This window comes from Scyliorhinus canicula, chromosome 19, assembly GCF_902713615.1.
Source record: "Scyliorhinus canicula chromosome 19, sScyCan1.1, whole genome shotgun sequence".
Lineage (NCBI taxonomy): Eukaryota > Metazoa > Chordata > Chondrichthyes > Carcharhiniformes > Scyliorhinidae > Scyliorhinus > Scyliorhinus canicula.
In genome coordinates this window covers 92,813,909-92,826,243 of record NC_052164.1, presented here as the reverse complement: position 1 = coordinate 92,826,243, position 12,335 = coordinate 92,813,909, and the positions used below count along the sequence as shown (strand labels likewise).

The 12,335-nt window shown below is 46.7% G+C and overlaps 1 protein-coding gene across 5 annotated transcripts in view; it reads right to left on the bottom strand.

The window, feature by feature from the left end:
* alg9 (ALG9 alpha-1,2-mannosyltransferase) overlaps window positions 1-12,335 on the bottom strand; it is a 245,372-nt gene that overhangs the window by 156,232 nt on the left and 76,805 nt on the right. For all 5 annotated transcript variants that reach the window (XR_005458175.1, XM_038779073.1, XM_038779072.1 and 2 more), the window contains exons 11-12: window positions 4,909-5,038; window positions 2,284-2,431 (exon numbers count right to left, since the gene is read on the bottom strand). Coding sequence is in view for 4 of the 5 variants with exons in the window: in XM_038779073.1 (XP_038635001.1) it covers window positions 2,284-2,431; window positions 4,909-5,038 (278 nt within the window). In the remaining variant the exon portion in view is untranslated. The remainder of the gene's footprint in view (window positions 1-2,283; window positions 2,432-4,908; window positions 5,039-12,335) is intronic.

Here is a 12,335-nt window from a genome sequence, read left to right as displayed (position 1 = left end):
TGTGAGTCTGCATGTGGGTGAGTGTCTGTGAGTCTGCATGTGTGCGAGTGTCTGTGAGTTGAGGGGCGTGACAAGAAAAGGAATATTTTAAAGAAGGGATAAACTTACAACTTAGTGTTTTAGCTGAAAATGTTGATCCCACATGATTTAAAGATTACTACAAATCTAGAAATATCTTCATCCAGAAGGTGGTGTGAGGCTGAAACACATTACCTAAAAAAGGCAGAAACTCTCATCACCTTTCAAAAATACTGGGAAATGTAATTTAAGTGCCTTGACCAAGAGCTGGAGACTGGGATTAGGCTGTATCATTTGTTTTCAGACAGCATGCATATGATGGGCCGAATGGTCTGTTTATGTTTCCAGAAAATAAAAAGATGTGCCTATTCCAGTCATCAACAAACTCATCCCTTCGTATAAAGAACAGGTGGTTTCCTCCAACTGTATTATGTTAATAGAACTATAGTAACATAGTGATGCTGGGTATGCTGGGTCTGCGAGGACTGCGTTTCCCAGAGCAGTGAGAGAGACAGGCTTCCAACACTTGTAGAAGTACAACTCTATTTTATTGAACTATGAGCTGTTAAACATACTTGCACTGTGGGTTGACACTATGTTGAGTTGACTGGAGACCTGAGGCTAACCTGACCAGACTATCCTGCTATCCTGCTAGGTGGATGTTCGTGTTGCTGATCACGGACTCTGGCTGTCTCAGAGGCTGCATCCCAAGAGAGCGGGAAAACTAGTGCCCTCTGGCTTTCTAGTGGTCGTGTCCTGTCTGGTGATTGGCTGTTGTGTTCTGTGTGTTGATTGGTCATTCAGTGTGTCAGTCAGTGTCTGTCTATGCATCATCATATACTTGTGTGTATATTACGACACAAAGGACATATTTTTACCATTTAACAGATAAGATCTAAAATTATCTTCTATTTGACGCTTTGGATAGAATGATTTTCAGTGGATTTGCGTGATTTGAATGAGAAAAGGCTACATTACACACATTACCTGTTAAACACAAACAACAATGACATAGGGCTGAATCTTAACTCCCGCAAACGGTTAGATTTGGGTAAACTGCCTTCACTCAGTTTTCAGTAATAAATAGACAGATTCAAAAAAGTTGGACGAAAAAAAAAAATCAACATCCTGAAGCCAACACAGCTCGAACCCACCCACATCTGGTTGTACCAGAGGCAGGACAGGGTGTGGGTAACCAAACCACTCGCAGGAAACAGGTCGGCAATTTAAAAATTGTAATGAGGCTGTGTCTCACCTCAGCCGCCATTTTGAATGTTACCCTGGCCAGCTGGGGATTCTGGGCCTCAGGGAACCAGGCAGCTTAAAGGGAGGCGAGGGCCGCTGTGCGCAAGGGGGTAAAATGCTTTCCCACCAATGGATTCAGTTTACGTTTCGTTGGACAACGGAATCCCGGTCGTGGACACAGCTGTTCCCCCCCCCCCCCACGCCACTCCACACCCCCTCACCCCCACCCCCCCAACACACACGTCCCGTCAACCTTTCCTATCTCACTCACTCCCAGCCGCCAATCTTAGAGCATAGAGCATAGAACAGTACAGCACAGAACAGGCCCTTCGGCCCTCGATGTTGTGCCGAACAATGATCACCCTACTTAAACCCACGTAACCCGTATACCCAACAATCCCCCCATTAACCTTACACTACGGGCAATTTATCATGGCCAATCCACCTAACCCGCACATCTTTGGACTGTGGGAGGAAACCGGAGCACCCAGAGGAAACCCACGCACACACAGGGAGGACGTGCAGACTCCACACAGACAGTGACCCAGCCGGGAATCGAACCTGGGACCCTGGAGCTGTGAAGCATTGATGCTAACCACCATGCTACCGTGCTCTGACCTCCCACGTGCCTTCTGGTCCCCAATCTTCCCACTTGCTCGGAAGCCCGAACTTTCCCCCAGAATCCTGTCTTACCCCCAGCCTCCCACCATTCCCCCCTACATCCTTCCTGATTTCCCCCCCCCCCCCCCTCCCTCTCACCCCTACCTCGTCTCCCAAACTGCAGCCTGCTGCTGATGGCCTAGCTGCCCGACAGCCATCCAGCCTCTCCACCCGACACGCTGTGGCCGGGAAATGGAGGTTAGACATCACAGATTGGGCCCTGCTGTCAAATTTGTCTGGGCCCCCAGAGAAGCCGGCCTTCCATGTCCCCCGACTTCAGAGCAGATCCTCCCCGCCTCATAACCAACCCATAACGTCCAACCATCACAGACGTGAGAGCCTAGAGGTAAAATTACTCACTTGTCAGGTAGGAGAAAGCTACTGGGAAAGCGATGCCATTCTTTTCCAACGCAAACGTTGACTGGTCTCCCCTCCGGCACCATGTGAATGCTTGGGTCTGTCGCTATCCGGTGAAATTCTGGATAAAGGTCGAGTGGGGCGTGGTAACCTGTGAATCAACAGCGAGACAACGTGATGGATATTCCTCTTGCAACCTCAATTCATTTGGCCTTTCAGGAGAATCTTTAAAAAAAATATATAGACCGGAATCATTCGCAAACCTCTCGCTCATAAAACAAAAGAGGAAATGGCAAATGCACAATCACAACATGGGTGTCGCTACAAGTATAAGGATTGAGTCTTCCAGCCCTTCTCACCGGTGGGATGTTCCGGTCCCGCCAATGGCAACAGCCCCCCCCCTCCCCACCCCACACCCACCGCAGCAGATACACCAACGGCACAGGCGGCAAAAATGCAAAACTCATTGACATAGCGGACCGGAAAATCCCGTCACCAGCCAATGGCGCGCAACCTCCAGGAAATTGGGGAGGGGGGATGGGGGGCGGAATCCCACACTTCATCTCCCCAAACATCCCAGGCCCGACAGTTCCTCCCACCTTGGTGCACGCTGCCACATGCTACCAGCCGCCTTACGGTACACGCAAAACCAGATAACAAGCGGTCGTAAGTTATCTGAGGCCTGGAACATCACAGCCAGGCATCGGCCTGTCCTCGTCGATACCCATTTACCTGTGCATTTTCTCAGTCACTGAACACAACTGGGACTGGGAACACCAGCTAATCTTGAGCTCCCAGAGCAGACAGTCTATCAACTGGGATCAGCTAACCCAGCGCAGAGCCAAGAGTCCTCTGCCACTTCATTCGGGTCAGCAACCAACTGAGCAGTTTACTTACCCACTCAGCCAAGGACCAGAAGGACCAGAATTATCATGTTGGATTTCCGTTAAATTACGGTTCAAAACATACTCTGCCAACATTGACCTCCATCTGTAATTTTGCCATCTGAGGCGAGTGTGTTTCTGACACCACATTGCACCTCAGCACCACCACAAACTGGGAGAACTCGTCCAAAGGCAGTGGGAAGGTTTTAACTTCAACTTCAAATATTATGAAACACAACGCGCAACGCTGCGGCTTTGAAGTTAGTGCTGACTACGTCTATTGACAGCCATGATGGACCAGGAGAATCACGTTTGGCCAAATGGCTGGGGAAACCTCTCTTTCGTTTTAGTTATTTATTCATGGCTTGTGGTTGTCGCTGGCTAGGCCGGCACTTATCGCCATTCCTAATTGCCCCTCAGAAGGTGAAGGTTGATGTGTTATGTACTCTGGGATAACACAGGCTGCAACTGGATGCAGCTTTAACCAAAAGATACTCCAGACCTTGAAGTTAGTTCAATCTGATTTATTGAACCATTAGCACAGTTAGCACAATTCTCTACGAGTTCGACCCTCTGCTAACCTAAGTGTGGTTACTCTGTCTGACTGAACCAGACTAGCTCTTAGCCACGTGCTGGAGGTGTGATACTGTACATACACCCTGACTCACTCTGTAGATGTTCATCAGTGGAAGGAGGCGGAGTGTGAGTGCCTCGTGCCTTTTATAGTGAGATAACATCCCTGAGTGTCCTGCCTGCTCATTGGTCATGTCCTGTTCTCTGTGTTCATTCGCTGCCTGTCTGTATATCATTATCTGCATGTCTGCACATCATGACAACGGTGAGCCATGTTTTTGAATCACTGCAGTCCTTATGGTGTAGGTACACCCCCAGTGCTGTCAGGGAGGGAGTTCCAGGATTCTGACCCAGAGTCCCACATTCAGTACAGGTAAAAAGCATCACAACATGAGAACTGGATGTTTCAGTCCTTTCGAGCAGTTTTAAAAAACAAATTTCCAATTGAAGGGCAATTTAGTGTGACCAATCCACCTACCCTGAACATCTTTGGGTTGTGGGGGTGAGACCCACGCAGACACGGGGAGAATGTACAAATTCCACACGGACAGTGACCTAGGGTTGGGATTCAACCCGTGTCCTCGGTGCCGTGAGGCAACAGTGCTAACAACTGCGCCCTTCCTTTAGAGCAGATGTCGTATTAGTTTGACCAATTCTCCTGACAAGACCCAAGCAGCACCATCGAACGGGCAGTGACTAAACCAAATTGCCACATTATAATGAAAATGTGCAAGACAAAATGGGCAGGAGCTCAATATTCCCAAGGCAGAAAGCTATCATTGCTGCTACTGACATCAACCCCTTCTCCTCGGCGCAGACCAGGGAGATATCAGCGAGGGTCACTGCGAGGATACCTCATCTGCCTCCAGCCAGAAGCCACCAGGATCATTAAGGGTACACCCACCCCCACCTGCCACAAATCCGACAGGGAATGTCAGTGCGAACGCAAACACTGGCAGGTGGGTATGGTCACAGTGTGACTGGTTAGACAGTGTCCAATATAAATGTAGACATCAAAATTCATCTTGAAAATTAAACAGATATGGAGAGAATGCAAGAGCCCACTTGCAAACACTGAGCGTTTAACATCACATATAAAGTGGGGGAGGAGGGGGTTGGGATAAACATGACTTTGCACATAAACTCCACAAACACCTCCAATCACACTGACCTCTGAATAAAGCCACTGAGCGAGAGAGAGAGAGAAATCCAAAGAGGCTGACAGTGCCCAAAGCCAGCCAATTAGAGGAGATGGTATAGTGCTCCAGACGGTAACGCTGGAATAAGAAATGGTAGCACTTCTGTGAAAAGATTAAAAGTAGCACCGTTAATTGATTGCATGGACCAGAATGGGGGAGCATTGTACAAACATAGAAAATAGGAGCAGAAGGAGGCCATTCAGCCCTTCGAGTCTGCTCCACCTTTCATTATGATCATGGCTGATCACCCAACTCTATTACCTAGTTCTGCCTCCCCCCTCCCCCATATCCTTTGATCCCTTCACCCGAAGTGCTATGAATAACTGCTTTATAGGGGCTGTTTAGCTCACTGAGCTAAATCGCTGGCTTTGAAAGCAGACCAAGGCAAGCCAGCAGCACGGTTCGATTCCCGTAACAGCCTCCCCGAACAGGCGCCGGAATGTGGCGACTAGGGGCTTTTCACAGGAAACTTCATTTGAAGTCTACTCGTGACAATAAGCAATTTTCATTTTCATTTTTCATTCTTGAAAACATACAATGTTTTTGCCTCAACTGCTTCCTGTGGTAACAAATTCCACAGACTCACCACTCTCTGGCTGAAGGCATTTCTCCTCATCTCAGTCTCGAATGGTCGACCCTGTATCCTCAGACTGTGACCCCTGGTTCTGGACTCCCCCACATTTGGGAACATCCTTCCTGCATCTACCCTGTCTAGTCCGGTTAGAATTTTTTTTAAAAATGGGTGTGGGCGTCACTGGTAAGCCCAGCATTTATTACCCATCCCTCGTTTTATAGTTTCTATGCGATGCCCCCGATTCTTCTGAACTCCAGTGAATACAATCCTAATCCATTCAATCTCTCCTTATACATCAGTCCTGCCATCCCAGAAATCAGTCTGGTAAACCTTCTCTGCACTCCCTCTGGAGCAAGAACATCTTTCCTCAGATTAGGAGACCAAAGCGTCACACAATATCCCAGGTGTGGCCTCACCAAGGCCCGGTATAATTACCTCAAGATTCTCACCCCCACAACCCAAAGATGGGCAGGGTAGGTGGATTGGCCTCGCTAAATCGCCCTTAATTGAAAAAAAAATAATTACAGCAAGACATCCCTGCTCCTCTACTCAAATCCTCTCATTAGGAAGACCAACATACAGGGCAACATATTGGGCAGTGCAGTAGCACAGTGGCTAGCACCAGGGTCCCAGGTTCGATTCCCCGCTGGGTCACTGCCTGTGCGGAGTCTGCACGTTCTCTCCGTGTCTGCGTGGGTTTGCTCTGGTTTCCTCCCACAGTCCAAAGTCATGTAGGTTATGTGGATTGGCCTTGGTTTCCAAAAAAGGTGAGGAAGGGTTATTGGGTTACGTGAGATAAGTGAGGTTACAATGCCGAGCCCCATTGTTATCAGAACCTTAGATTCAGAAAACTTGAATGAGATAAACAATGGGATAAGAATTAGAAGGTGCAAAGCACAACCAGGATGTCTGGAATTCTTGGGTCAGATTGCCAGGGTTTGAAGGGCAGCAGGTGCCACATGGGCTATACTTTGGGCACCTCTAGTGTAGATTGTAAACTAACTGAAGTAAATTTACCAACCTACCAACCAATGCACGTTGGCAGATGATGGATCAATATGCTCCGAAGGGTGTGCAGCTTAGAAGTCAGACTTACACACACACACACACACACACACTCTCTCTCTCTTTCTCTCAAAATGCTCCAGCTTCTTTTGCAGCTCATAGTATCGCTGCACATACAGGTACATACGTGACACATGATAGCTTGTCACACTCAAACATTCTTCATGATACTTTGAGCTTCAGGTGAAGTCAGAACCCTGACAGAGGGAGGATGACACAGTTCTTGCAATATTATTTACCGCCTGGTGCAACACAGAGGTAAAACGGACTCATAAATCAGAGATATGCAATCAATCCCATATAAATGAACAGTCCCTAAAACATTCCAGATGGCGACAGACATCTTAAAGTCTTAGCTTGCTCACTGCAAGTCCGAAATGCAAGGCCAATTAAAGGGTTCTTCTTGACTTAAAGTTGTTACTATGGGCGGCACAGTAGCACGGTGGTTAGCACTGTTGCTTCACAGCGCCAGGGTCCCACGTTCGAATCCTGGCTTGGGTCACTGTCTGTGCGGAGTCTGTACGTTCTCCCTGTGTCTGCGTGGGTTTCCTCCAGGTGCTCCGGTTTCCTCCCACAAGTCCCGAAAGACGTGCTGTTAGGTGAACTGGACATTCTAATTTCTCCCTCCGTGTACCCGAACAGGCGCCGGAGTGTGGCGACGAGGGGCTTTTCACAGTAACTTAATTGCAGCGTTAATGTAAGCCTACTTGTGACAATAAAGATTATTATTATTACACACAGCTTTTCAAAGAACAAAGAAAATTACAGCACAGGAACAGGCCCTTCGGCCCTCCCAGCCTGCGCCGATCCAGATCCTTTATCCAAACCTGTTGCCTATTTTCCAAGGTCTACTTCCCTCTGTTCCCGCCCATTCATATACCTGTCTAGATGCTTCTTAAATGATGCTATCGTGCCCACCTCTACCACCTCCGCTGGTAAAGCACCCACCACCCTCTGCGTAAAAAACTTTCCACGCACATCTCCCTTAGTGCACATCTTTCAGTGCATTAACGGCTCTAGTGCAGAGGCATTGATGAGGACTTTCTGTTCAATTACATTTAGAGGCAATAAGCACAACATATAAATAGAGAGGAGAAAGAAAGAGCGAAGGATTGTCTTAGGAAAGACATCTGAGTAACAGGCTCGCTTTCTGTCAGTTAACCCCTCTCAGCCACACTCCCAATCTTGGATTGAAAAGATATGGCTTGCGTCTTGATAACTATTCGGGGCGTCAAATGGCTGCCCCTTTAGCTTTAGGCAAAATTGGGGCTGCTCTTGTACAAAGTGCGGGTCCAAAATGCAAGCCTCCACCAGGTGAAAAATTTATTATAATTTATTATAAAAATGAGACAATTGCATAGTGAACAAGAAATATTATAATGTTGTGCAAAAAAATTAAGAGAGGTGAAGGAGCACTTTGCACCGTCTTACCTTTCCTATTCCTTCAAGGGCACTTGGTCGAAACCAGTCCATTAGTACCTTTAGTCAACCAGTATAACATACACTTCACTGTATTTTCAACATCATTGAAGCACATCAAATAGACAAATTAGTTTTTAAGAGGACAGATTATGCTCATGGGTTTGGCTTTTTAAACAGGAATTCTGCTCATGGAATGGCTGAGTTCAATTGTGCTGTGCTCAAATGTTTAAAAAGAATGAGGCAAAGGTTGTTGAGTTTTGGGGCACGTCACTGGCTCGTTTGTCCCTTTTCTCCCGAGCCAGTGTCCGTGTGCTCCCAGCACTTTACAGAGACACTCGGAAACGGACGTCATAACGATCAGATTGGAACAGATGTGAAATTTCAGAACAAAAAAAAAATTACTACTCAAATAAGGAGAAATAATTGGTGAAAAGGAAGCCTCCGTGGAAATTGAGAGAGGAATGAGAGAGATCAATTCTAAAATGAGCTTGTCTCCATAGAATCTCTACAATGCGGAAGGGGGGAATTCGGGCCATCACATCTGTACCCACATTCTGAAAGAGCAACCTTCCTGGGCCCACTCTCCTGTCCTCTCCCCATAATCCCACATAATTTACGCATCTTTGGACTGTGGGAGAAAACCGGAGCATCCGGAGGTAAACCACGCAAGCACAGGGGAAACGTACAACCTCCACACTGTAAGGACCCTTCCTGTTGATTCCCTTATTTCCCATTCCTTTTACTTTGCCGTTATCACTTTTGATCCATGGATGTTTAATGGACATATACCTTGAAGTCACGCAGAGGAATGATAGAATTTACAGTGCAGATGGAGGCCACTTGGCCCATCGAGTCTGCACCGGCGCTTGGAAAGAGCACCTCACTCAAGCACACACCTGCTCCACCCCATCCCCTCAACCCAGCAACCCCAATCAACCCTTTTTTGGACACTAAGGGCAATTTATCATGGCCAATCCACCTAACCTGCACATCGTTGGACTGGGAGGACACCGGAGCCCCTGGAGAAAACCAACGCAGACACGGGGAGAACGTGCAGACTCCACACAGACAGTGACCCAAGCCGGGAATCGAACCTGGGACCCTGGTGCTGTGAAGCAACTGTGCTAACCACTGCGCTACCGTGCTGCCCCAAGAAAGCGAGGAACTCAAAAGCAACAAAATGGTACACCGTGCTTGCTTTCGAATAGCAGAGCTGAGACGTTTTGGGCACCCAAGAGATCAGAGGGACTCAGTTCGATTGGTCAGTTGGTGGCCCATGAATTGGCCAAAATGCCATATTCTGCCCGGTAACAAGCAGTGATTGGGTCCTACCATAGTGGCATGGCTTTCAGAGCACCAAGGGCAGGACAGTAGGGACTGAAAAGAAGCTGTGTGAGTCTCTCTCTCTCTGAAGAGCTGAATAGCTGCTGTATTTCTGAACCTACAGAGAACCTGGATGAATCTACAGTGCAAACTATTACAGACTGAAAGCAGAAACCTCAAACTGAAAGCCAGAAGACAACTATTTGAAACAAAGACTCTTATCATTTTTTCTTTCATCATTATTTTTACATCCCTCTTTTCCCCTCTGTATTTGTTTGTCTGTGTGTGGGTAGAGGGTAGGGGCGAGTTAAAGGGAGGGTGGTTAGGAATTAGATAATAGTTAAACACTTGTATTTGCTGCATATTTTAATTATCGTTGTTGTTATTAACAAAATTAATTGTGTTTAAATTTACAACCCTGTAAATTTGTAGTTATTGGGCAGCCAAGGTCCAAATGCTTTGGGCGTTTTTCTAAGAATTATCTGTTAATTTCAATTGTTTTGCGACTCCGGGTCAAGTTGGGGCTGGAATTGACCGCACACTAGACCAGGTCATAGAACATATACAGAACATAGAAAAATACAGCACCGAACAGGCCCTTCGGCCCACAATGTTGTGCCGAACCTTTGTCCTAGATTAAGAACAAATTAATCTACACCCCATCATTCTACCGTAATACATGTACCTATCCAATAGCCGCTTGAAGGTCCCTAATGTTTCCAACTCAACTACTTCCACAGGCAGTGCATTCCATGCCCCACTACTCTCTGGGTAAAGAACCTACCTCTGACATCCCCCCTATATCTTCCACCATTCACCTTAAATTTCAGGGTTAAACTCCATCTGCCACTTCTCAGCCCAGCTCTGCATCCTATCTTTGTCTCTTTGCAGCCGACAACAGCTCTCCTCACTATCCACAACTCCACCAATCTTCGTATCATCTGCACATTTGCTGACCCACCCTTCAACTCCCACATCCAAGTCATTAATGAAAATCACAAACAGCAGAGGACCCAGACTTATCCCTGCGATACGCCACTGGTAACTGGGCTCCAGGCTGAATATTTGCCATCCACCACCACTCTCTGACTTCTATCGGTTAGCCAGTCCGTTATCCAACTGGCCAAATTTCCCACTATCCCATGCCTCCTTACTTTTTGCATAAGCCTACCATGCGGAACCTTATCAAATGCCTTACTAAAATCCATGTACATCACATCCACTGCTTTACCTTCATCCACGTGCTTGGTCACCTCCTCAAAGAAGTCAATAAGACTTGTGAGGCAAGACCTACCCCTCACAAATCCGTGCTGACTATCCCTAATCAAGCAGTGTCTTTCCAGATGCTCAGAAATCTTATCCCTCAGTACCCTTTACATTACTTTGCCTAACGCCGAAGTAAGACTAACTGGCCTGTAATTCCCAGCCTTATCCCTATTCCCTTTTTTGAACAGGGGCACGACATTCGCCACTCTCCATCCCCTGGTACCACCCCTGTTGACAGTGAGGACGGAAAGATCATTGCCAACGGCTCTGCAATTTCATCTCTTGCTTCCATAGAATCCTTGGATATATGCCGTCAGGCCCGGGGGACTTGTCTATCCTCAAGTTTTTCAAAATACCCAACACATCTTCCTTCCTAATAAGTATCCCCTTGAGCTTACCAGTCTGTTTCACACTGTCCTCTCCAACAATATGGCCCCTCTCATTCGTAAATACTGAAGAAAAGTACTCGTTCAAGACCTCTCCTATCTCTTCTGACTCAATACACAATCTCCCGCTGCTGTCCTTGATTGGACCCACCCTCGCTCTAGTCATTCTCATATTTCTCACATATGTGCAAAAGGCCTTGGGGTTTTCCTTGATTCTTCCCGCCAAAGATTTTTCATGCCCTTTCTTAGCTCTCCTAATCTCTTTCTTCAGTTCCTTCCTGGCAATCTTGTATCCCTCAAGCGCCCTGTCTGAACCTTGTTTCCTCAGCCTTACATAAGTATCCTTCTTCCTCTTAACAAGACATTCAACCTCTCTTGTCAATCATGGTTCCCTCACTCGACCATCTCTTCCCTGCCTGACGGGGACATACATATCAAGGACACATAGTATCTGTTCCTTGAACAAGTTCCACATTTCAATTGTGTCCTTCCCTGACAGCCGACGTTCCCAACTTATGCACTTTAGTTCTTGTCTGACAGCATCGTAATAACAGGTCGTAACAACAAAGATAACAACAAGGTCGGAATTGAACCCGGGTCCCTTGTGCTGTGCGGCAGCAGTGCTAACCACTGTGCCATCATGCTGCACCTGTGGATCAGTGAACAGTATTCTTCTTTCAAATGATCAATGACATCTGCCTTTCCTCCATGTGCTATTAGCTTTGATAGCATCCCTCCCAACCTGCTCATATATATCCATTGCGGCAAATTTATAATCTTTTCAAATGCATGGTAAATATGCACAACTTCATTCTCCTTATGTTCAAAATATATCTGTATATTCTGCAGCTGAAATGTGTTTTAATGCTACAAGCTACAGGATCGCCTCTCAGTTTAACAAATACTACATTGGGCGCTTTGAGACCGGTTTCCAATCTATCTGCCCTGCAGAAGCACCTCACTATCCAACAGTAGATACTGTCAAGAATACTTTGCATCATTTTCTGTTGGACCAACGGATCCTGAAGGAGACATGTGATTAAATTGCATCTGCAGATGGCCACGGGTTTACTGTAGGATTGGAGAGAAGTCACCCCCCCCACAGCTAAATTTGTTGTTAAACAGAACTCCATCTGTCCAGTTCACTAAGCTGACCTTTCATTCCCATATTACGCCAATTCGAGCTGCTATTAGGAACGATATTAAATGCTGCCCGACAGATAAAGAACAGACTGATACAGAGTATTCAAACCCACCCTCTCAAACAGACTGGTCTGTGATTTTACCCTCTGGTTTTGATAGTTGAATAGTCCATGGATCGACTAGTAGCAGTTGACAATCTTTAAATACTTGTAATTTAAAC